This window comes from Diaphorina citri, unplaced genomic scaffold (assembly GCF_000475195.1).
Source record: "Diaphorina citri unplaced genomic scaffold, Diaci psyllid genome assembly version 1.1 scaffold2090, whole genome shotgun sequence".
NCBI lineage: Eukaryota > Metazoa > Arthropoda > Insecta > Hemiptera > Psyllidae > Diaphorina > Diaphorina citri.
In genome coordinates, this window is record NW_007379515.1 from 29,021 (window position 1) to 54,821 (window position 25,801).

The following is a 25,801-nucleotide window of genomic DNA, read 5'->3' on the forward strand; positions in this document are numbered from 1 at the left end:
TCTCTCATTTCTTTCTTTCGTTTCCAATACTCCTTTCTTAATAGACCGTTTCCTCGTGCTCTTTATTAACTTCGTCTTTGTCCTCTTCCTCTCTTTCTTTCTTTCTGTATTCGTCACCTTCGACTTTTCTGAAGCTCACTATGAAATTTACATTTTCCATTCGTTCTATTTTCGTCCCTTCTTTGTCTCCCCTCTTCTTCCTCTTCTTCTTTTTGGTTGAATCTCATTTTTCTTTATTTATCACGTAGTTCTCCTTTGTCCACCTTTCCTCTGTCTTTCTCCTGTATCGCTATTTGATTCTCCACCTGTTTCTCTTTTTGTTTCTTTTCGTGCTCTACCTCTCTATTCTCACCTAATTCTCCTCTTTATTCTCTCCTCTTCTCTTCTTCTTTTCGTAAGTCTTCTTCTCTCAATAACCAGTTCCCAGGTCTCCTCTTTTCCCTCTTCCTCTTCTTCTTTTTGGTTGAATCTCATTTTTCTTTATTTATCACGTAGTTCTCCTTTGTCCACCTTTCCCCTGTATCGCTATTTGATTCTCCACCTGTTTCTCTTTTTGTTTCTTTTCGTCCTCTACCTCTCTATTCTCACCTAATTCTCCTCTTTATTCTCTCCTCTTCTCTTCTTCTTTTCGTAAGTCTTCTTCTCTACTTCTCCTTTTTTCGATCCTCGATTCTTCTTATTCTTCTTCCTCTTTTTTCTCTTTTACTATTCCCCCTCCCCTCTATTTCTACTTCTTCCTGATATTTTTCCTTCTTCTATACACAGAACTTTGGAGCGTCAAACTTTCTACCAGAGAGCATGCCTGTCATCAATGTAAATGAAAGTTCACAGAAAGCTCCAATTAATTCAATCTGTGACAGCTTAAAGTTTCTTTGTGACACACGAAAATGTCAGGGTACAAGATAAAAGTTTCGTTGTATAACGACCGAAATATTTTTGGGCTAAGTATTACACTTTCGGGGGTAAGGTAGGTAGGTATAATACTTTTCATTTTCGACTTTTTAAAGGGTAGGTATTTTTCATGTTTGTTTTATGCGATGTCGTTTCTTGCTTTCCGAGTTTTCAGTATTTTAATACCCATACATTTAGGTGTATCTGTATCTACAGGGTGTTACGAGAAGCCATTTCATCCCATGTATTTATTTATTGAGTAGAACTTATACTATTTTAATGAAGTATTTCTACTTCTTCCTGATATTTTTCCTTCTTCTTCCTCCTACTCTACTACGTTTTTTTCATCTACCGCCTCCCCATTTTTCCTTCGTTCTTCGCCTGTTTCTTCTATTATTTTTCTCATTTTCTCGCTAATAGGAGGGCGCGAAATATCCATTGTTATCTTCGTTTCTTCTCTTTTCCCCCCGGAAATTTGAATACAGCAATATTGTTTTGTTTTCCTCCGTTTAGCCGTGACGGAACGTGACATTTTGTTTTCTAATAGGAAGCACAAGTCTTGCCTAATGGGAAGTCTGTTATTAAGGAGTAATTTCCTTCGCGCCTAATTGACACCTTTGTAAGCTGTTATCTTCCTTTCTTCTCTTTCCCCCCGGAAATTTGAATACAGCAATATTGTTTTGTTTTTCTCCGTTTAGCCATGACAGGACGTGACATTTTCTTTTCTAATAGGAAGCACAAGTCTTGCCTAATGGGAAGTCTGTTATTAAGGAGTAATTTCCTTCGCGCCTAATTGACACCTTTGTAAGATTACCTACAGGTTCTCTTGGTTCATTTCTCGAGATAATAATATCTTTGAGAGTAGAGGCACCACTCTCAAAGATATTTCGTATCTGATTGGATTTATTAGAAACTTTACATGCAAAATATTTACGAAATCTCAAAGTTGAAATGTTAGAATAGAATATACCTCATTTATAATTTAATACTGCTAGGATCTAGGATGAGACACTGCAATCTAAGTAACCTGGGTACCCGGGTCTTATCCGAATATTTCGGGTATTAAACGCTAAACAGGTACAATATATATTTAGCCCTAGACTAAACCATACTCGATTAAATATTGAGTGGCTGGATTTGAACACGTTAGTTATAGCTGGAGCTGTAGAGTCCACAATCTGCAGAGAAGGGTGTCTCCCGCGGCTGTTCTACTACCCAACACTTCTTTTGGGCTTCATGATAAAGTAAGTCGATAGAGAAGACTGTAGCGCTTGATAAAATGAGAAAAATCTTCACCACAGAATCATTTGATTTTCTGCAAATAATCAAAACCCATCTTCTCGCATTCTTCTTTCGATGTTTCGTCCTTTTCGCTTCTTCCTTCATCTTCATCCGTTCTCCTTATCGTTTCTTCCTTCTTCGTACTTCCGGGTGGTTTCTCACCCATGATAAGTGGAGCGATGTCTCTCAATGGCATGACGAAGATGAGGGTAAAGAATACAGAAGAAGCGAAGATAACACCCATCTCGTTGAGATCAATCAGCTGAAAAATGAAATGAAATTAAGGTTAATTAGAATCTCTATTTTCCCTTATCCTTCCTGTTTTATGGAACCTATCACCTAAAAGCTAGGGGAAAAGGAAGGAACCTTGTTTTTAAAACCCTACTGACAACTGACCTTATCCCTGAAGCGGAAATACAAGGCATTCAAATTGTATGACCGCCTGGTAATTATTCAAAGTATGCAATGTGCAAAGCTAAATTCATAAACTCAGACATATCCTACCAAGAGTACCAAGGTTATCTCCCCTACAATACGGAGACGGACACATTTCTGCCGGCTCCTAGTACCTAGTAAGTACCTACTTCTTACCTAGCTTCAATTTTTCCCCCATTGTTAAATTTTTGGCGTAATAAATATGAAGGTAATGACTTGTTTCTTTCTTAGATATGACTGTATCTTGAGCTCTTACCATTGAGAGTTTAGAGCGGAAGGGAAAATTGTTGTCTACTGAGGCCATGAAGACCACCATAGTCATCACCGAGGTCAAATAGATGGCATAGGACAACTTGCTGAATATCACAAAGTATCGCCAACTGAGCAACCGGTTCAAGGTGGCTAGATGGGAAACAAAAGAAAATGCAGATCAGAGGAAATAGTTGGTTCGGCGGACAAAACTGTTTACTCCACGAGCAGAAAATATTGACGAACGGTCCCATCCAGTCCCGACTTACTGTCTAGTCCCCTGTGTCCCTTTCCAACTTATCCGCTTGTCCCGTGTCCAATACCATCCCAACTTACCTATCTCATCCTTGTCCCGTATCTCCTGCCCCAACTTACCCGTATGTCCCGTGTTACATTCCATCCCAACTTATCTCCTTGTCCCGTATCTCCTGTCCCAACTTACCCGTATGTCCCGTGTTACATTCCATCCCAACTTACCTCCTTGTCCTCTGTCTCCTGTCCCAACTTACCCGCTTTTCCCGTGTCAAATCTCGTTCCAACTTACCCGCTTGTCTCGTGTGACACATATAGATGAGATACCCCAGGGCCCAGGACAGAACTCCCCCGTCCTAACTGACTCCCTTGTCACGTGTCTAATTCCATTCCAACTTACCCGCTTGTCCTGTGTGACACATATAGATGACATAGCCCAGAGCAGAACTCCACAGCAATGGCCTGACCATGGAGTATTCAGTCTGCTCCATGACATTATTGTCCCCTGTGTCCCTTTCCAACTTACCCGCTTGTCCCGTGTCCAATACCATCCCAACTTACCTATCTCATCCTTGTCTTGTATCTCCTGCCCCAACTTACCCGTTTGTCCCGTGTTACATTCCATCCCAACTTATCTCCTTGTCCTCTGTCTCCTGTCCCAACTTACCCCTTAGTCCCGTGTTACATTCCATCCCAACTTACTTCCTTGTCCTCTGTCTCCTGTCCCAACTTACCCGTTTGTCCCATGTTACATTCCATCCCAACTTACCTCCTTGTCCTCTGTCTCCTGTCCCAACTTACCCGTTTGTCCCGTGTTACATTCCATCCCAACTTATCTCCTTGTCCTCTGTCTCCTGTCCCAACTTACCCGCTTTTCCCGTGTCAAATCTCGTTCCAACTTACCCGCTTGTCTCGTGTGACACATATAGATGAGATACCCCAGGGCCCAGGGCAGAACTCCCCCGTCCTAACTTACACCCTTGTCACGTGTCTAATTCCATCCCAACTTACCCGCTTGTCCCGTGTGACACATATAGATGACATAGCCCAGAGCAGAACTCCACATCCTTGTCCCGTATCTCCTGCCCCAACTTACCCGTTTGTCCCGTGTTACATTCCATCCCAACTTATCTCCTTGTCCAGTATCTCCTGTCCCAACTTACCCGTTAGTCCCGTGTTACATTCCATCCAAACTTACCTCCTTGTCCTCTGTCTCCTGTCCCAACTTACCCGCTTTTCCCGTGTCAAATCTCGTTCCAACTTACCTGCTTGTCCCGTGTGACACATATAGATGACATAGCCCAGAGCAGAACTCCACAGCAATGGCCTGACCATGGAGTATTCAGTCTGCTCCATGACATTATATTCATAACCCTCTAGTGAAGCATGACTTAGGCGAAACGTTGAGTAGTAGACACAGCCGTAGAATAAGAACCAGCCGATCAGTTTCTGAAACTGCCAATGGAAAAGCGCTTAAATCAATTGATTTTAATTACAGATAAGAGATTTATTATTTCATTTACCTATCTGTTTCCTTACAGGGCTTACAACACCTGAGCACAGGCAAACAGAGACTTACAGGACTAAGATATTAATAAACAAGCTGGGTCCGTCCCTCCGGGAATTTTTAGCCCGTAGTTTATTCGATCGTGGTTAAAGAAAATCAGTACCTATGTACCTACGTAATTTGTTTAATATTCAGTTTATTATTATTGTTTTAATTTTTATTTTACTTTTATGTAATGATTTAAAATCAAGACTAGAGCCCGTTCTCTGAACATTATTCGTTCAAGATAAAATCCGCCCCGGGCGGGAATCGAACCCGCGCTACCAAGCTAACTAGGCTGACTTTCAGAAATAAAAGGAGGGAAGAAATTGGAACCATTTCATAATTCGGATGTTTTTGCTTTCCAGGTAAGACGACGTGGTATTGTTAGTTCTGGATCCGAAGGCAAGCCATCTCGTCCTACCTCAGATGTCATTAGTCAAGTTCTCATAGATAAATTAAAGGTAAGTCCTATCAAACACCTGTTCTCGCAGATAAATTAAAGCCAGTGCTATTGAGCACCTTTTTTTTTATCCGTACGACAAATAATCTGGATTAAGTTTTCAATGGCCGTTTTTATTATTATTATTTTATTTATTTATTTTTTGAAATGGTAAAGAACGTCTTATCATCCCGAAATCGAAGAGAGAAGGAAGACAGGATAGGAGAAAGCCAGCCTTCCGAGAACGAACATTATCCGTTCAAGATAAAATCCGCCCCGGGCGGGAATCGAGCCCGCGACCTAGCGCTTACAAGGCAGACGCGCTACCAACTAGGCTAGGGAATGTGAAGAAGAACGATCGTGTGTAACTTAAGTAAGGCAAATGCAGTGTTCTCTGCACCCTGGGCACTGGTGCAAACTATACATTGAATGAACTTCTTTTTAATTGCCAAATCTTTGATCTGATCTGCTTTATATGGATTATAGTCGATGTCGACTTTGGTCGACTGTATTTTAGACCCACACTTCATATTATCACTTGATACCCACTTTACAAAGTTGTTCTTATTTCATTCTCATGCTATTCCACAGGTATGGATGAGGACTTTGTGGTGTTAGCAGAGGCAGTATGGGATCACGTAGCTATGGAGGCCGAGGAGTTAGGGTTCCGAGCTGGAGATGTGATAGAAGTGTTGGATACATTGGATAGAGACTGGTGGTGGGGGACTAGAGGGGAAGCGTTTGAGCACCTGAGCCAGTGCTATTAAGCACCTGTAAAGTCTATAAACCAGAAAGTTATATCAATGAACTTTTTCTTTTTTCCGCACCTAGGTTTTCAGAAAAGATGTCATTTAGGAACATTGCAGAACTTTTCATACTTCCTATACAAATGTCATTCCGAACTATCGCAGAACTTTTCGTCCTCCCTATACAAAGTCATTCCGGACAGTAAACAAGAAAGTTACATCGGTGAACTTTTTCTCCCATTAATGTTTCCAATGACAGCATTTCGTTGTAAATTATTGTCATTATTAGAGTTTTTTCCATCATTCGAATAAATATGTTTATTCAATTTCCTTTCAATGTTTCGGCACCTGAGCCAGTGCTATTAAGCACCTGTAAAGTCTATAAACCAGAAAGTTATATAAATGAACTTTTTCTTTTTTCCGTACCTAGGTTTTCAGAAAAGATGTCATTTAGGAACATTGCAGAACTTTTCATACTTCCTATACAAATGTCATTCAGAACTATCGCGGAACTTTTCGTCCTCCCTATACAAAAGTCATTCCGGACAGTAAACAAAGTTTCATCGGTGAACTTTTTCTCCCATTAATGTTTCCAATGTCAGCATTTCGTTGTAAATTATTGTCATTATTAGAGTTTTTTCCATCATTCGAATAAATATGTTTATTCAATTTCCTTTCAATGTTTCGTCCCTCTCACTCTGTTCTGTCATTTTTCCTATCTTCTCTTTCCTGTCTTTCATCATTTCATGTCTGTCCTGAAAAATATTTTTTTATTATTATTTTTATATATGGTATATATCTATTTTGTGTTTATTTTAGGTTACGCTGTGATGCAAACAAAATTTTGTAACTTCTCTACAAAAAAAATTAACATTTCCACAAATAATAATAATAATCATCATCATTATTTAGTCTATTTGTGAACCATTTCTCATTTTTGCCTGTTTTTTACTTTCCTTATCCTATAGGAAGGAAAGTAATGTAATCGGGTCAAAATTTCGATGGTCAGTTTTTAGTGCCAAAACACGATTATTATTTTTATATATTGTATATATCTATTTTGTGTTTATTTTAGGTTACGCTGTGATGCAAACAAAATTTTGTAACCTCTCTACAAAAAAAAATTAACATTTCCACAAATAATAATAATCATCATCATCATTATTTAGTCTATTTTTGAACCATTTCTCATTTTTGTCTGTTTGTCCCACCATAAGAGCCATAACTCCTGAATGACTTATCCGATTTTTGCCCTTATCGCACCTTTAGGAGTTCCCGCAGTAGTTCTTTCTGTATGTGAGTTCTACTGTTCACTAGTATATTTCCTGTATGTCACAATGCTATTGTTCACCAAACCACTAGTTATTCAGTCTGTCCATATTATGGAAAAGGGTAATGCATATAAATTTTATTTTTTTCCTGTCTATGCAGAATTATCATAAACCATAGCATCTCCCCAAACTGTGACATCTCAAAGAGTTTGTGGGTTTTAATGCAACAGTTTCATTGAGGGAAAAAAGGAAAGAGGTTAGAGCTGCATTTTATTCAATAGATAAACCGTCAAGCTCCTTTTCCTTCCTTGGAGCTAAAAAAAAAAAAAAAAAAAGAGGGCAAAAAAGGGGAATGATAGAGGAATAACGCCACTGCATAACTGCTAAAGTTTCTTGTGGCAAATTTCATCAGAATTTCACCAACCCTACTGGCAGTTATCGCGGGACAAACACACAAATTTGATGCAAAATCTTGAGTAAAAACTCATAACTCACTTCGTTTGTTCATTTGTTCAATAAGTACCCTGTAAATTTCAACTTTCAACTTCTTAACAATATTTCTATTCTTGCCATGTTCAAGTCAGAACTGTCAAGCAATAAGTACCCTGTAAATTTCAACTTTCAACTTCTTAACAATATTTCTATTCTTGCCATGTTCAAGTCAGAACTGTCAAGTTAAATCATGTGACTTGTGCCTTCAACTTTGATAAAAAAGTTCTTTGGCGCAACTTGTGAAAATATGTTCCAAGTTTTTTACTGCTTTTGTTTTCTTTTTGGATATAAAAAACTCAAGTTTTTTTTTCTTTCAATGGGAGCATAATTTGCGATCTTTTACGTTGGTGTTCGCAATAAAAGATGTTTCTATATTTGACTTTAGAGGTTCTTGAGAAAATTTATATTGATGGTTGTGGGTAGATCTTTGTAACTAACTTTAATATTATTTTTGAGGTACCAACTTGGATTGATGTTCTAAAGTGGCGAAAAAAATTTCGAAAATACTAAGAGTTCTTCAATAACGATTTTTAACAAAATTGTTGGTTTATCAGGGACATACAGCGGAATGGAAATGCTACATCACAGACTTAGGTTCTTACCTAGCTTCAATTTTCCCCCCATTGTTAAATTTTTGGGGTAATAAATATGAAGGTAATGACTTCTTTCTTTCTTAGATATGACTGTATCTTGAGCTCTTACCATTGAGAGTTTAGAGTGGAAGGGAAAATTGTTGTCTACTGAAGTCATGAAGACCACCATAGTCATCACCGAGGTCAAATAGATGGCATAGGACAACTTGCTGAATATCACAAAGTATCGCCAACTGAGCAACGCAACCAAAAATGTTGTTAGGGTAGCTTAGAAAGTAATAAATCAACAAGTTCAAGGACAATAGGACCTTGGGCCTAGCTCTGTGGAGTAGTGGTTAATATACTCGCCTGGTATTCAGTAGGGTGTGGGTTCAATCCCTGCCGTTGTGGCGAAGGACTTTTCAGTCCCATCCCATTAGGAACAAGGTGTTTGAGTAGTGGTTAATATGCTCGCCTGGTAGTGGTTAATATGCTCGCCTGGTATTCAGTAGGGTGTGGGTTCAATCCCTGCCGTTGTGGCGAAGGACTTTTCAGTCCCATCCCATTAGGAACAAGGTGTTTTTATCTAAAATTTCCTCACTTTAACCTTCTTATTGGTAAGTTTCGGTATTGAGTGGATTGGAACACATCACATGCGTTCAGGCACAGTCCATTTGTCAAGGGTCTAGGTGTACCTTGCCCTTGGGATCAATTTAAATTAAAGAAACCATTTACTGATGAAATTTGTAATTTATGAATTCCAGGAAACGAATTAGACCTCACCATGCATTGCGCCGCTCTGTTAGTCAACCTCTAGGAATTAATGAACTATCACCTCTGCTCAGGAGGAAACCCATTGGTAAGTCTACCATATTCCCCACTTTTGAAAGACAGTTTTACCCTCCCCTGATAGATCACATTAGAATGGCGTAGTGCTTACAATTCAAATTTACTATCATTAAAGAGAGAGAGTAGAGGTTTAACTACATTGTATTACTGCTAAGATGACAGGGGTTTTACCTCTATTCGGTGACACTCTAAATTCGCCTTCTCCCATTAACCTCACCGAGCCTGAGTGGGGCCAGGAAAAACAAGCAGCTCGCGATTGCTCAGCTAGTCACCCATCCGGATACTAAATGTTGCACGTTGCTTAACTTCAGTGATCCGTTGGGAACTGGTGCATTCAACGTGTCATCACCGTTGGCTAGTTTTTCACCGACAAGAAAAATTCGGCTTACCTTGGTCTGCTTCTTATGATCAGGTACTTCTCATTGAAGCTCTGCTTATGATTTCACAAAGGAGTGAATTTTTCTAAAATAGGGTACCTTGGTCTGCTTCTTATGATCAGGTACTTCTCATTGAAGCTCTGCTTATGATTTCACAAAGGAGTGAATTTTTCAAAAGCACTCGGCCCGCTTGTGAATTTTTCTAAAATAGGGATCAGGTACCTCTCATTGAACCCTCTCTCATCTTATTGTTCTCTCCCTCAGGTTCACGCACCAGCAATACACTCAGTGATGAAGACAATACTAAAACTAGTGGCGGACCACCAGGCACCCGGCCAGGTGATGGTACCAACTCCCTATGTTGTTCTGATGATGAACTTCTATCTGATAGTGAATCCTCAGTCACCTCCCTGGGTGATAGGAAGCGATGTGGACATGGTACGTTCATTTCTACCCACACTTCATATTTTCACTTGATACCCACTTTACAAAGTTGTTCTTATTTCATTCTCATGCTATTCCACAGGTATGGATGAAGACTTTGTGGTGTTGGCAGAGGCAGTATGGGATCACGTAGCTATGGAGGCAGAGGAGTTAGGGTTCCGAGCTGGAGATGTGATAGAAGTGTTGGATACATTGGATAGAGACTGGTGGTGGGGGACTAGAGGGGAAGCGTCGGGCTGGTTCCCGTCCGCTTTCGTCAGGGTAAGTACCGGTATCGTGGCTGAGTGGTTACTGACTCTCAACCTTTAGGTGCTGGCTTTGAATCCTGCCCGGGACGGAAAATTCCAGACCTAACTTTTTCTTTCCAGAATGGGCATGGATGTAAAAGAAAAGAAAATGTTTCTTGAAGGAAGCAAAAGGGATTCCAAGGCACAACTTGAGCTTTAAATTTGAATAATGACAAACAAGTCCCTATCAAGGGGGAAAAAATCCAGGCATACCTGTGGCCTCTCCTGGGATATTTATTCGGCCTTTGGTGGCTATTGCTCAAATATCAAAATGTTTTTACTTTGCAAATAATAAAGGTCAATATTTTTCTTTTTTTTTCGTATTGGGACCTAATGGCCAAGTTCGTGACTTTTGAAAACAATAAGCAACAGCATATTTTTCTCCTCTTTCAGCTGCGGGTCAGTCAAGAGGACACAGTAGAGGATTGTCTAGCGGCATTGGCATCCGGTGGTAGCAAAACTCTGAGGCGAAGAACCTCTATATCTCTCCTATCTAATGATCAGGTCAGATCTAGAGTAGTGAGAGAACTCATCAACACGGAGCGAGACTTTGTCAAAGTGTTGCATGATGTGTCTGAGGTAAGCATAGGCCTCTCGAGTTTGACTTAATTTCAGACGACAATGTCCAAAAGGCTAAGGAAATGGTAGTTAAGGTAAACATTTATTTTATTTTAGAGGTTTGTTAGAGGAAACTGTAACAACGGAAGTCTTATGGTCTAATACAATAGCCCGTCCACTATACCTTTTTTATTACTATCGTAACAATAAAGGAAGGACGGGCAAAAAAGTAAGCCGTTCTGCGAAAGAATCTTATCAGTTTAGGATGAAGTTCGCCCCAGCCGGGCTTCGCACCCGCGACCGAGCCACCGAGCGCTTACAAGGCAGACGCGCTAAATTCCAAGCCAACTAGGCTGGCTTTATTACTATCGTAATAATAAAGCAAGGACGGGCTAAAAAGCAAGCCGTTCTGCGAAAGAATCTTATCAGTTTAGGATGAAGTTCGCCCCAGCCGGGCTTCACACCCGCGACCGAGCGCTTACAAGGCAGACGCGCTACATTCCAAGCCAACTAGGCTGGCTTATATTGATCTTAAACTGTCCAATGCCTTCCCTTATTGACCAGTTGTTTATTTCTCCTCAGGGTTACCTGGCCGAGTGTCGACGGAGAAATGACATGTTCTCTCCGGAGCAAATCCAAACCATCTTCGGGAATCTAGAGGACATCCTGGCATTCCAGTCTTCATTCCTGGAGGATCTGGAGACCAAACTAGACTGGGATGCGCCCTATAAGAGCTGCATCGGTGAAACGTTCCTCAAACATGTAAGTTGGCTTGGATTTTGTAAAAACTTTTTCTTTATATTTTTACACGAGGTCTTTGGAAATACCGTCGCTTTAAGAAAAACAGAGCCATCAGCCGGTTTGGAAAGTTATTCAGGGGTGTCAAAGAATTGATTTGTTGAATTTTTTTTTTTTTTAACTTCTACTTTTATTTGTAACCAGGAGGGCGTGGGTTCAATCCCAGCGGAGCGGTGGTAGGTAAGAAGGGAACTTTATCCTCAACATTGTTTGAGAATTTACTTCCAATGTAAAAGGGGTTTTCAGTCAAATATCCTGTTAAGTCGTATATCCTGTTCTGACGTTATATCCTATTTTGCATTTCAGAAATCCGGGTTCCGTATGTACTCTGAGGGGTGTCAAAGAATTGATTTGTTGGATTTTTTTTTTTTTAACTTCTACTTTTATTTGTAACCAGGAGGGCGTGGGTTCAATCCCAGCGGAGCGGTGGTAGGTGAAAAGGGAACTTTATCCTCAACATTGTTTGAGAATTTGACCACAATAGTTACAACCTACTTCCAATGTAAAAGGAAAGGGCTCTCCAGTCAAATATCCTGTTAAGTCGTATATCCTGTTCTGACGTTATATCCTATTTTGCATTTCAGAAATCCGGGTTCCGTATGTACTCTGGAACATAAACTCCCATCCTATCCTATCTCGCTGATTTAATATGAATACCATTTGGAGGTATCAGGGAAAATATACAGTGTGGTTCATTGTATCACCTTTGCCTACCTTTACGGGACACCCTGTATGTATGTTTTGTGTTTTGATTTGTTGAGATTTGTCTTTATTAACGATTATTATTTTGTTCCGTTACTTTTCTATCTTCGAATAGTATTATTATGATTAGGTCAAGTCGATATCATTATTTTATAGTTTAGTATGTACCTAACTTGTACTTACTCGATAAATAATTAATTATTCACAAGTCATCTGAAAAATGGTCTCATAGCTTTGTTATCCATTAAAAAAAAAAGGAAAAAATCGTTAAGTAACTAAACATTATTCTCGTATATATTTTCAAACTAGCATTATAATAATAACTCTTTATTGTAATAAATAATTACAAAATTACAATAGGGCGTGATTATTGCCTAAGGCAATCTCTGCCTGATGTGAGTAGGTATTTACCTTTATGCAGTTTAATAGACTCCACGATATATTGTTAATTTGTGTCTTCCCTTTACATCACTTTCTTCTGATATTCTCTCCTTCCCTTTTATTTCTTACTTTGTCTTCCTTATGGCCGAGGCCACTAAATACACGTTAAACTGATTGGATTAAGTTGAACTACGGTTTAACAGGAACTAATTTTAAACACAAATTGACATTCTGGCCCTTATTCTTTCTTTGGTACTGAGATGAAAAGGTTAAATGCATTTCGGTAAGGTCTCTCTTCCTCTCTATTCTCCCTCGCCTCTCAGAAATACTATATACCTACTTAATAACCTTTACTTATGGTCAGTCAAAAAATACCTAATACGAATACATAGTCCTAATATTATTTATTATCATCTGCCTCGGTGGCGTAGTGGTCAAGACGCTCGCCTGGTAATCAGGAGGGCGTGGGTTCGATCCCAGCCGAGGTATGGAATTTTATCCTCATTTATTTGAGAATTTGACCACATAATAATGGAGCTCTAAGGGTTAGGTGGTAGAGAACGCCTAAGGCGTTAACCTCGCCTAGTGGTTGCCTTCCACTCAAGAGTCTATTATTATTATTAAAGAATTTTTAAAGTTAAAGTAATACAGTATTACAAAACCCCCACAAATTTATTATTACGACCGTATTTTTTATTATTTTCTACAAGTTCGACCATGCCTCAGGATGAACTAGCGGAATTCCGCAGCGAAGCGACGGAATTCGACTAGTTATTCATAGAATAAGTAGTGAGTGTATTTTATTTTGCAGACACTAGTCAGATTATAAACCTACCGGATGGAAAAGGTAAGCAATATACCTACTGAAATCTAGAGTGTTCTTTATCGTCATTAAAATAGCTGAACTACTCGTAGTTGATAAAATACGAGGTATAATTTCAAATCGAATCAATTCTTTTTTTTTTTTTTTTTTTTTTTTTTTTTTTTTAAGGAAAGATTATACTGGGGGGTGGTTTCTTTTTTTTTTTTTTTTTTCTTTTTTTTAAGGATAGATGATATCCAGGGTGGGTTTCCTTCACTTCTTTAAATTATAATGAAAAAATCCATTGAAGCTAATATTTCTCGATATTTGGTGGAAAAAATGTTGAAACAGAGAACGGATGACAGTGGTTTCTCTCAGGGGGATTATTATGCATCATGCTTGCCACACACGTTGATAGCCGGCTTGTCAAGTATGCTTGACCGTGTGTGACGAACATTAACAGGCAGGTTGGATGATTGAATTTTCATCAAGCAACAAGCGGCTTATCAAGCATACTTGATCGTATGTGGTGGGCATAAGCTTTTCATACGTACTTTCATAACCATAGTCAGAAAAGTTACAAAAGTCTCACACTTGTTTCTCTTCTCAGATCCTCACCTAGGCGTCACAGTTCGTCACGCTATCAAAATCCATTGCTCGGATAAAGACAAGTGGTTGCTGTTCTGCTGTCGATCCCTAGAGGATAAGGCCAGATGGTTGGCGGCCTTCCAGCAAGAGAGAGCTTTGGTAGAGCAAGATAGGGAAGATGGCCTAGAGTTTGCACCGGCCGCTAAGGAATTGGCGCGAATGTCCGCAGCCCGATGCCATAGTAGTCGACCCCCTGTAGTCAAACATAGAAGTAAGTAAATAACTTGTACCCAACGTTATCTACTGGATACAAATGAATAGAATACACCTTGTTTATACTACCAGCATAGGACTGAAAAGTCCCTTTACTCTCGCAGTCTAAACAAGGTCTTATATATTTGATTGGTAATAAAATGGTGGGAAAAAAGCAATAATAATAATAATATTTTGCATTGTCCGAAAATTCATCAGCACCTGAAGATAGGTACTTCATCTTCCCTTTCCCTACATGCTGACATCTATGTTTGCTTCGTTAGCCCATAGATGTATTTGTAAAATACCATTTAAAAATAAATGAGAACGTTCAATAATAATAATCTGCCATACAAGTGGGAAAACATTGGAACAGATCATATAAATGGCATTTGATGATTCACGGACACGGAAAAGAGATGGAGAAAGTGAAAACGTTAACTGAAATGAGTTCGGTGTTTCCAAGTTTAGTTTAACTTATCTGCTTTGTAGCTTTCTGGTAGCAGAATAGGGAGTCATCTCTCTGAACTATCAGTAAAATGCCACTCTGATACAAAATTTTGCTTAACTCAAACAACTTCCTAAGTCGGCTGTGATAGTGTATCCGGAAGGGTGACACTTGCGGCTTGGATTTTCCCGGACCCTGTCGCTTGTTGCCGAATGGAGGCTAAATCCGTCACTGATACAGATAACCTTTTAGCAGTTAGTTATACAGTGATTTTAAACATCTACCTATTTATTTTTCGAAGCCCAAGCTGACCTAACTTATCCTTTAATTTCATATTTCCAGGTAAACGCACCTCCTCTGGCTCTACCACGCCCAATGGTCTTGCACCTCGATCTCACTCCCTAGGACGCCGGGTAGGCACCTGGTTCAATTTCGGCGCCAACAAGAAGAATCGAACCTTCAACCGGGCAGCTACCATGCAGACTGTAGTACACCCTTCATGAGATCAAGTGAAGGTCGTGGCTGTTGGCTGGGTATAGATTTGAATTAGTCACCTATACCGAAAAGGGGTTCTTTCCAAGAGATTTGATAAAGGGAACTGTACAACAGAGGTTATATCGTCTTGAAATCGAAGAGGACAAGATAGGAGAAAGTCAGCTGTTCTGCGAACGAACCTCATACTTTCAAGATAAAGCCCGCCCCAAGCCGGAATCGAACTTGCGATCTAGCGTTTACGAGACAGGCGCGCTACGTTCCAACAAGGCTGGTTGGTTATTACTCTAATACCGCAGTGGGTGGTAGATGATGAGATGTACTTAATATCATGTTTAATAAATCAATTGTAAATATCAATTACTAGGCTAGTTATAGGTATAGATTCGTAGGTTAGGATCGCAATTAACAATAGAACATGTACTGTGATATAGCATACAGGGTGGTCTGTTTGGGGAGTGAGGAAAAATTGTAAAAAAAAAAAGATAAAATGATAACAGAGAATATGGATGTGGAATAAAATCAGTTTGCTATCGGCCACACTTTTGTTGATAAATGGAAGTTGAACCATTTGGTTTAATCAATTTGAGTGGTCAAATTTGAGAGGTTAAACTCAACCTTCATAATGCTCACTGCATTCGGTTTAAACTTAATTTAAACATAAAGCTTGGTCTGGACACCAAAGGGCCTTTTCCATTATATCTACATACAGAATACAGACAAGCTCAACAAGCTGGGTCCGTCCCTCCGGGAATTTTTTAGCCCGTAGTTTACTCGATCGTGGTTAGAGAAAACTAGTACCTATGTAATACTCGCACTGCGTGATTGAGAGGTTTTGTATACGGTCGCGCTCCGCGCTCCCTATTACTACATAATATATCTACCTACATACTTTCAGTACCTACCTATTTTGTTTAATATTCAGTGTATTATTATTACTCGCACTGCGTGATTGAGAGGTTTTGTATACGGTCGCGCTCCGCGCTCCCTATTACTACATAATATATCTACCTACATACTTTCATGTAATGATTTAAAATCAACCCTAGAGCCCGTTCTTCCTTTTAACTACCAATATAATGTTTAAGTCACCCGTCCATTTATTGGCCTTGCTCGGCGTAGCTTAAAATAGGTAACGCTAAAACCGGTCTTAAATTAACGGCTGAAGTGGTATCTAAAACTTTCTCGCTTTGAGTTCATAAGTCGTCGCGACAAATTTCGAGATCAGAGCTCATTTGTGTGAGAAAATGTGAAAAAAAAATCCCCCCAAAACCAGTTTTTTTTGGCTTTTTGGTTTTCTGGACAATTTGCACCACCACTTTCGTGTTCCTGGTAAAAAGACCTTTAATTTGATATATAGGTCGACCAGGTTTGGATATGTCCTTCTATGGGGTCAGACAGGCAGACAGACTGACGACACCGAAGCGAATACAATAGCCCGTCCACTATACCTTTTTTTATTACTATCGTAATAATAAAGGAAAGACGGGCTAAAAATCGAAATTGATTAAATCAAATTTGACGAAAGAGTTATTACGTACTCGTAATTCTGTCCCACTTGATTCAGTCTTCATCGTGCTGATTTTGATACAAAAATATTTAAAGCTTCAAAGTAATATCAGTAAATTAATGATCCTATAAGGGGAACCTCAGGATAGACATTGATCTTATTTCTTCCGAGTCTAAAGTTGGAGGATTATTTTTCTTACCTCCGATTGTTCCGGCAACCATGACATTGACTCTGTCCTTGTACAAAGAGTCAACCACTGTGCCAATGATTAGTAAACCTGTTAAGAACACTAAAGCAACACTGCGAACAGAGTACAACAAAACGGATTTTAATAAAATTGACAAAGGTTCACAGTCTGATCTAGTTCCAGATATAAAATAATAACTAAGTAGCTACCTATAGGTACTTCATTACTTCGAACTCTTGCATCCAAATGGGACTTGATCTTTTGTTCCCTACAGAGATATCAATTGCGTTTAACTTCACAGTCTGATCTAGTTCCAGATATAAAATAATAACTAAGTACCTACCTATAGGTACTTCATTACTTCGAACTCTTGCATCCAAATGGGACTTGATCTTTTGTTCCCTACAGAGATATCAATTGCGTTTAAAGGACTTTTTTTTATTAATATTTATTATAGTGATTTAAGGACTTTTAAAATGTACTTTGGACATACGCTCTTTCCACTATTGACCTTGGGAACTAATTTCGTCAGGCAAAATACTAGTAATGCAGTATTGTGATTTGTAAATGAAAATTAAAATGTACTTTGGGCATACGCTCTTTCCACTATTGACCTTGGGAACTAATTTCGTCAGGCAAAATACTAGTAATGCAGTATTGTGATTTGTAAATGAAAATTGTTCTCTGGAAGAGACCTCAGTACTCACACTGTCATAATCCTGGTGGAAGAGTACAACTCCACTAGTTCCGGTTTGGTGTGACAGGAATTCTCTTCGAGTCGTGTCCGGACGATGATTCCAGAAGCGTTGTATTCCTGGAAACTGGATTCCAGGAGATGGAAGACGTCCTGAAAGTTGCAGGATGCTGGGACACAAAGACCCCGAGATATGGTGTTCGTAGACAGCATAATTCCGGCGTCATGCTGTTAGGGCAGAGGATCATGTTACTGGTTTAGTGCAAGAGAATTCCTTCGGATACAGCATAACCGGAGTCAACACATGGTTGCGGGTTAGCATGATGGCTACTCCCGAATAGGTAAAAGGTAATTCTTGACGGTTTTACACTCTTAACTCTGGGAGTTGGGGTTGAGCAACTCTGGATTACCTCAAACTTTGTCCTTCAATGTCATATTTTCTTCTTTTTACATAGGTACCGGAAGAATGAACAACCTCATGTAAACAAAACATACATGTTATTGTATACGAATACATACCTATATTTTCCTTATAAAATCATGCAATATGTGTGAATACATTTGTATCTAGCTACACGCGCTAAGATTTCGCGTTGAGACTTTTTCGCTCAAAACAAACAACTTTAATTGATTTCACCGATTTATCAGATTTTCTCACACCAATGTAATTATTTGTAAATTTTCATGGACAGTAAACAATAAAATATGTCTATACCTAGGTGCCCACAGTTAGCTTTACCTTGTCGTAAGTACTCCTGATGTAGTTCTTGACGGTTTTACACTCTTGACTCTGGGAGTTGGGGTTGAGCAACTCTGGATTACCTCAAACTTTGTCCTTCAATGCCACATTTTCTTCTTTTTACATAGGTACCGGAAGAATGAACAACCTCATGTAAACAAAACATACATGTTATTGTATATGTATACGAATACATACCTATATTTTCCTTATAAAATCATGCAATATGTGTGAATACATTTGTATCTAGCTACACGCGCTAAGATTTCGCGTTGAGACTTTTTCGCTCAAAACAAACAACTTTAATTGATTTCACCGATTTATCAGATTTTCTCACACCAAAGCAATTAATTGTAAATTTTCATGGACAGTAAACAATAAAATATGTCTATACCTAGGTGCCCACAGTTAGCTTTACCTTGTCGTAAGTACTCCTGATGGAATTGTAAGAGAAGGCCAGATTGAACAGATATCTCAAGGTTTCATTCGCCAGGATACGCTGGTCTGGCTCCACGTAGAATGTAGCTATACAATAGTTCCCTGTGATACTCTTATCCTTGCCATTCGAATCATCAGTGCCAACGTTCACACATTGACTGATGCTGCCCAGAGCATGGATATTGCCATTGAGTATTTGAGATCCCCCAGGCTTACTTGATGCGTCCAGCACTGAAACAAATGTCATACGAACATGAGATCGCAAATAGTTGAATGATACCTAATCACTTTGTTTGTCGTGGGCTACGAAATAGAGGGCATTCAGATCCTATAATCTAGGAATTGCCAACCCGTCGATCGCGAGCTAACGGTAGCTCACGAGAGCTTTTCTTGTAGCTCGCAAACAGTTCTTATCAGCAAGTTGAGAGCAACACTTATGGGAACCAAAAATTTACGTCGTTACGTCGCGTCGTAAACTTTTGGTTCCCAGACTAAAACGTAGCTCGCTAAGGGTCTCTTAGCGGGGTCTAGCGCTAAGGGTCTAGTCATCTGAGTAGTTCGCGACCCATAAAAGGTTGACGACCCCTGCTTTAATCTAATCTGGGACATTCAGGAGGTTAGGGTTTCCAATGTAATTCAAGCAGTCGAAAAATTTGCACAGATACTGTGTAGCTTTGACTGATTTGGCCAACAGTTCTCCGGTCTCTTCATTATCACCAGAATTTTATTCTACACTCTCGCTCTTGCTTAGGGGGGATACTATGTGTAGTATTACTGTTGAAACAAATATTATCATGTATAACAGGAAATGGAGTAGTGTTCCAATATGCCAAAATCGGAAAAAGCACAGATTTTTATTATTAACTACTTAGGTAGGTATTCGTTAAAAAATAAACAAGGTTCATGAATTGACACTTTATTCACAACGCTCTGCTACCCACGGTCTAAGCTCTAAGCAATTGGGTATTTTTTCTTCTTCTTTTATGTGACAGGGTTCTCCTGAAAGAGGTCTTCCACCCAACCAACTGGTCTTTCCTCTTTTCTTTCACTAGCCTGTAAGCTATAATATGTGTTACCAGAGAAGTCTTGTGAAGAGAAATCTTTGAGAAAGATTGCAGATTTCCGGACACGGAAAGTAAGTTTTGCAGATTGATCTTATTAAGTAGGTTAAAGTAGGTAGGTATTTATTATTTTCGATGACCGAACGAAGTGAAGGTCAAACTTGACCGTTTTGCATTTGGTTTAGATGTTTGTTCGTTCCGCTATAACTCGCGATTGCCTGGTCCGATTTTGATGAACTTTGAAATTTTGAGTTCCTTGAATTAAGACACGTCGATCCTTGAAATTTGGTGTCCCAGGTCCAATTTTGGTCTCAAACTTTTGAACATGGTAATACATAAATTACGCATTTATGACCCTTGTATACCCTTCTGTTCTATCTACAAAAATAATCCCAATTCTTGGTACCTAAATCTATTGTTTAAAAAATAAAGGTTCAAAATCAACCCTTCTTCAATTTTATTCTTTAGAGTGATTGACAGGTTTATAGGTATTAGAAAAAAAAAAAAAAAAAGAACTCTACCAACACAATAACTATAGCAAGTTCTTCGAGGCTTGCAGACTCATGCGGGGTCTAATAGAAATACCACTGGATGGATATCTACTGACTCCCGTACAGAGGATATGCAAGTATCCACTACAGCTAGCTGAACTACTCAAGTATACCAAGGTACATAAATATCTAGTTATCTAGACTTGTAATACAAATGTGTATTTGTAGGGACTCTAGGACGCGTCAGTCTTGCGGCAGAACATGTCAGCATGTCACGAACACTTCAACGAAAGTTTTTATTTAGCTTCATAGAGGGAACCGTAACAACGGAGATCTTATCGTCCTGAAATGGAAGAGAGAAGGAGGACAGGATAGGAAAAAGCCACTCGTTTAGAGAACGAACCTTATCCCATCGGTAAATGGTTTCTTCAAATTAAATTAATCCCAAGGGCAAGGTGAGCCTAGACCCTTGACAAATGGAGTGTGCCCGAAGGCATGTCAAATGTGGTCCAATCCACTCGACTCCATCTGTTTAGGATAATGTCCGCCCTGGGCGGGAATCGAACCCATAAAACAACTTCAAGTTATTATTATTATTTTTACCCAACTGTCTATCCCAACATCTCCATAGAATAGGTATCAAAAACTCTCCTAACTGTCCTTTATGTTCCGTTAACTCTCCCATGAACCAAGCACAGCCAAATTCCTGCCCAGCCTTGGAAGCCAGTTCCATTGTAGAAAAATATTGCGACGCGCGTAAGAAAATGGCCTAATGGTCAATGTCCCGACATTTTTGTAAACAACAACAACAACAACATTTTTTAACCCCTGTTTTCTGTTGTAATTTCAGACTGATCATCCAGATTACGTGAAGATCACGGAGGCTCTGGAAGCAATGCGCGATGTTGCCATGTTGATTAATGAGAGGAAGAGACGCATGGAGAGTTTGGAGAAACTGGCAGCGTGGCAACAGAGAGTGGAAGGATGGGAGGTAAGCCACAAACTAGTAACGGAGGATAAGACCGCGCCTGTTGCACCTTTTGTTCCAAGAGATTTGATAGAGAGAACTGTAACAACAGAGGTGTTATGGTAGAGAGAGAAATAACTGGTACACTTCACTGACTAAAGCCAGCTGACTGTTACCGTTACCAGGTGTTGATAGAACTAATTGCTACCAAAACCAATAAAATTGACAAATGGAGTTTTACCCTGTAGCTACTAAACCAACTCACTGACTCAATGATTTTATTTCACAGGGCGAGGACCTGATAGAAACTAGTTCCCAGCTCATCCACCAGGGGGAGGTGATTCGAGTTACCTCTGGTATGTGGACCAACACGATCACTCTATTCCTGTTTGATCATCAGCTAGTCTACTGCAAGCGAGACATACTCAAGCGAAATACACATGTGTATAAGGCCAGACTCAACATTGACACTAGTCAGATTATAAACCTACCTGATGGAAAAGGTAAGCCATATACCTACTGAAATCTACAGTGTTCTTTATCGTCATTCTTTCATAACCATAGTCAGAAAAGTTACAAAAGTCTCACACTTGTTTCTCTTCTCAGATCCTCACCTAGGCGTCACAGTTCGTCACGCTATCAAAATCCATTGCTCGGATAAAGACAAGTGGTTGCTGTTCTGCTGTCGATCCCTAGAGGATAAGGCCAGATGGTTAGCGGCCTTCCAGCAAGAGAGAGCTTTGGTAGAGCAAGATAGGGAAGATGGCCTAGAGTTTGCACCGGCCGCCAAGGAATTGGCGCGAATGTCCGCAGCCCGATGCCATAGTAGTCGACCCCCTGTAGTCAAACATAGAAGTAAGTAAATAACTTGTACCCAACGTTATCTACTGGATACAAATGAATAGAATACACCTTGTTTATACTACCAGCATAGGACTGAAAAGTCCCTTTACTCTCGCAGTCTAAACAAGGTCTTATATATTTGATTGGTAATAAAATGGTGGGAAAAAAGCAATAATAATAATAATATTTTGCATTGTCCGAAAATTCATCAGCACCTGAAGATAGGTACTTCATCTTCCCTTTCCCTACATGCTGACATCTATGTTTGCTTCGTTAGCCCATAGATGTATTTGTAAAATACCATTTAAAAATAAATGAGAACGTTCAATAATAATAATCTGCCATACAAGTGGGAAAACATTGGAACAGATCATATAAATGGCATTTGATGATTCACGGACACGGAAAAGAGATGGAGAAAGTGAAAACGTTAACTGAAATGAGTTCGGTGTTTCCAAGTTTAGTTTAACTTATCTGCTTTGTAGCTTTCTGGTAGCAGAATAGGGAGTCATCTCTCTGAACTATCAGTAAAATGCCACTCTGAGAATAGAATACACCTTGTTTATACTACTAGCATAGGACTGAAAAGTCCCTTTAATCTCGCAGTCTAAACAAGGTCTTATATATTTGATTGGTAATAAAATGGTGGGAAAAAAAGGAATAATAATAATAATAATAATAATAATAATATTTCGCATTGTCCGAAAATTCATCAGCACCTGAAGATATTTCATCTCCCCTACATGCTGACATCTATGTTTGCTTTGTTAGCCCATAGATGTATTTGTAAAATACCGTTTAAAAATAAATGAGAACATTCAATAATAATAATCTGCCATACAAGTGGGAAAACATTGGAACAGATCATATAAATGGCATTTGATGATTCACGGACACGGAAAAGAGATGAAGAAAGTGAAAACGTTAACTGAAATGAGTTCGGTGTTTCGAAGTTTAGTTTAACTTATCTGCTTTGTAGCTTTCTGGTAGCAGAATAGGGAGTCATCTCTCTGAACTATCAGTAAAATGCCACTCTGATACAAAATTTTGCTTAACTCAAACAACTTCCTAAGTCGGCTGTGATAGTGTATCCGGAAGGGTGACACTTGCGGCTTGGATTTTCCCGGACCCTGTCGCTTGTTGCCGAATGGAGGCTAAATCCGTCACTGATACAGATAACCTTTTAGCAGTTAGTTATACAGTGATTTTAAACATCTACCTATTTATTTTTCGAAGCCCAAGCTGACCTAACTTATCCTTTAACAAGTCGGCTGTGATAGTGTATCCGGATGGGTGACACTTGCGGCTTGGATTTTCCCGGACCCTGTCGCTTGTTGCCGAATGGAGGGTAAGTCCGTCACTGATACAAATAACCTTTTAGCAGTTAGTTATACAGTGATTTTAAACATCTACCTATTTATTTTTCGAAGCCCAAGCTGACCTAACTTATCCTTTAATTTCATATTTCCAGGTAAACGCACCTCCTCTGGCTCTACCACGCCCAATGGTCTTGCACCTCGATCTCACTCCCTAGGACGCCGGGTAGGCACCTGGTTCAATTTCGGCGCCAACAAGAAGAATCGAACCTTCAACCGGGCAGCTACCATGCAGACTGTAGTACACCCTTCATGAGATCAAGTGAAGGTCGTGGCTGTTGGCTGGGTATAGATTTGAATTAGTCACCTATACCGAAAAGGGGTTCTTTCCAAGAGATTTGATAAAGGGAACTGTACAACAGAGGTTATATCGTCTTGAAATCGAAGAGGACAAGATAGGAGAAAGTCAGCTGTTCTGCGAACGAACCTCATACTTTCAAGATAAAGCCCGCCCCAAGCCGGAATCGAACTTGCGATCTAGCGTTTACGAGACAGGCGCGCTACGTTCCAACAAGGCTGGTTGGTTATTACTCTAATACCGCAGTGGGTGGTAGATGATGAGATGTACTTAATATCATGTTTAATAAATCAATTGTAAATATCAATTACTAGGCTAGTTATAGGTATAGATTCGTAGGTTAGGATCGCAATTAACAATAGAACATGTACTGTGATATAGCATACAGGGTGGTCTGTTTGGGAAGTGAGGAAAAATTGTAAAAAAAAAAAGATAAAATGATAACAGAGAATATGGATGTGGAATAAAATCAGTTTGCTATCAGCCACATTAGCCACATCGGCCATACTTTTGTTGATAAATGGAAGTTGAACCCGTCCATTTATTGGCCTTGCTCGGCGTAGCTTAAAATAGGTGACGCTAAAACCGGTCTTAAATTAACGGCTGAAGTGGTATCTAAAACTTTTTCGCTTTGAGTTCATAGGTCGTCGCGACAAATTTCAAGATTAGAGCTCATTTGTTTGAGATAATGTGAAAAAAATCCCCCAAAAACCAGTTTTTTTGGCTTTTTGATTTTCTGGACAATTTGCACCACCACTTTCGTGTTCCTGGCAAAAAAAAAAAAACCTTTAATTTGATATATAGGTCGACCAGGTTTGGATAAGTCCTTCTATGGGGACAGACAAACAGACACTCAGACGACACCGAAGCAAATACAATAGTCCGTCCCAATACCTTTTATTATTACTATTGTAATTTTATAAAGGAAGGACGGACTAAAAAGTAATGATATCCTTAACATAAACTCTCATCCTATCCTATCTCGCTGATTTAATGTGAATACCATTTGGAGGTATCAGGGAAAAAATACAGTGTGGTTCATTGTATCACCTTTGTCTACCTTTACGGGACACCCTGTATGCATGTTTTGATTTGTTGAGATTTGTCTTTATTAACGATTATTATTTTGTTCCGTTACTTTTCTATCTTCGAATAGTATTATTATGATTAGGTCAAGTCGATATCATTATTTTATAGTTTAGTATGTACCTAACTTGTCCTTACTCGATAAATAATTAATTATTCACAAGTCATCTGAAAAATGGTCTCATAGCTTTGTTATCCATTAAAAAAAAAAGGAAAAAAATCGTTAACTAACACATTATTCTCGTATATATTTTCAAACTAGCATTACCTGATGTGAGGAGGTATTTACCTTTATGCAGTTTAATAGACTCCACGATATATTGTTAATTTGTGTCTTCCCTTTACATCACTTTCTTCTGATATTCTCTCGTTAAGTAACTAAACATTATTCTCGTATATATTTTCAAACTAGCATTATAATAATAACTCTTTATTGTAATAAATAATTACAAAATTACAATAGGGCGTGATTATTGCCTAAGGCAATCTCTGCCTGATGTGAGTAGGTATTTACCTTTATGCAGTTTAATAGACTCCACGATATATTGTTAATTTGTGTCTTCCCTTTACATCACTTTCTTCTGAAATTCTCTCCTTCCCTTTTATTTCTTACTTTGTCTTCCTTATGGCCGAGGCCACTAAATTGGTTTTCACGTTAAACTGATTGGATTAAGTTGAACTACGGTTTAACAGAAACTAATTTTAAACACAAATTGACATTCCGGCCCTTATTCTTTCTTGGGAATTGAGATGAAAAGGTTAAAAGCATTTCGGTAAGGTCTCTCTTCCTTTCTACTCTCCCTTGCCTCTCAGAAATACTACGAGTATATACCTACTTAATAACCTTTACTTATGGTCAGTCAAAAAATACCTAATACGAATACATAGTCAGTCCTAATATTATTTATTATCACCTGCCTCGGTGGCGTAGTGGTCAAGACGCTCGCCTGGTAATC

General features: G+C 39.1%; 2 protein-coding genes and 2 long non-coding RNA genes across 4 annotated transcripts; 1 reads left to right on the forward strand and 3 right to left on the reverse strand.

Moving 5' to 3' along the window:
* LOC113471123 lies at positions 1-647 on the reverse strand. The gene is made up of 2 exons (XR_003393945.1): positions 511-647; positions 1-274 (listed from the first exon to the last, which is right to left on the reverse strand). It is a non-coding gene; the product is annotated as an uncharacterized LOC113471123 (long non-coding RNA).
* A 1,220-nt stretch (positions 648-1,867) lies between these two features.
* On the reverse strand, positions 1,868-3,609 carry LOC103518147 (nose resistant to fluoxetine protein 6-like). Its single transcript, XM_008483201.2, has 3 exons — positions 3,509-3,609; positions 2,864-3,009; positions 1,868-2,434 (listed from the first exon to the last, which is right to left on the reverse strand). Exons 1-3 carry the CDS (start codon positions 3,597-3,599, stop codon positions 2,195-2,197), a joined length of 477 nt encoding a protein of 158 aa, XP_008481423.2. The 5' UTR covers positions 3,600-3,609; the 3' UTR covers positions 1,868-2,194.
* An 832-nt stretch (positions 3,610-4,441) lies between these two features.
* Positions 4,442-24,170, forward strand: LOC103518149 (spermatogenesis-associated protein 13). The gene is made up of 18 exons (XM_026830022.1): positions 4,442-4,457; positions 4,976-5,144; positions 8,942-9,036; positions 9,668-9,841; positions 9,930-10,108; positions 10,528-10,713; positions 11,275-11,454; positions 11,797-11,827; positions 13,986-14,234; positions 15,006-15,148; positions 17,631-17,801; positions 18,779-18,933; positions 19,842-19,858; positions 20,298-20,452; positions 21,126-21,266; positions 21,532-21,745; positions 21,849-22,097; positions 23,557-24,170. Exons 1-18 carry the CDS (start codon positions 4,442-4,444, stop codon positions 23,715-23,717), a joined length of 2,685 nt encoding a protein of 894 aa, XP_026685823.1. The 3' UTR covers positions 23,718-24,170.
* LOC113471122 lies at positions 15,649-16,240 on the reverse strand. Its single transcript, XR_003393944.1, has 2 exons — positions 16,167-16,240; positions 15,649-16,039 (listed from the first exon to the last, which is right to left on the reverse strand). It is a non-coding gene; the product is annotated as an uncharacterized LOC113471122 (long non-coding RNA).
* Positions 24,171-25,801: the final 1,631 nt, after the last annotated feature.

Excerpts from the sequence above, each read along its gene's own strand:
- LOC103518147 (XM_008483201.2), bottom strand. The coding sequence starts at position 3,599 with ATGGAGCAGACTGAATACTCCATGGTCAGGCCATTGCTGTGGAGTTCT. Across the intron at positions 3,010-3,508 it reads GTGTCACACAGGACAAGCGG|CCACCTTGAACCGGTTGCTC; the intron begins GTAAGTTGGAAT and ends TTTCCCATCTAG. Across the intron at positions 2,435-2,863 it reads TCCGCTCTAAACTCTCAATG|CTGATTGATCTCAACGAGAT; the intron begins GTAAGAGCTCAA and ends TTCATTTTTCAG.
- LOC103518149 (XM_026830022.1), top strand. Across the intron at positions 11,455-11,796 it reads GTGAAACGTTCCTCAAACAT|AAATCCGGGTTCCGTATGTA; the intron begins GTAAGTTGGCTT and ends TTTGCATTTCAG. Across the intron at positions 15,149-17,630 it reads GGGCAGCTACCATGCAGACT|TCGTGTCCGGACGATGATTC; the intron begins GTAGTACACCCT and ends ATTCTCTTCGAG.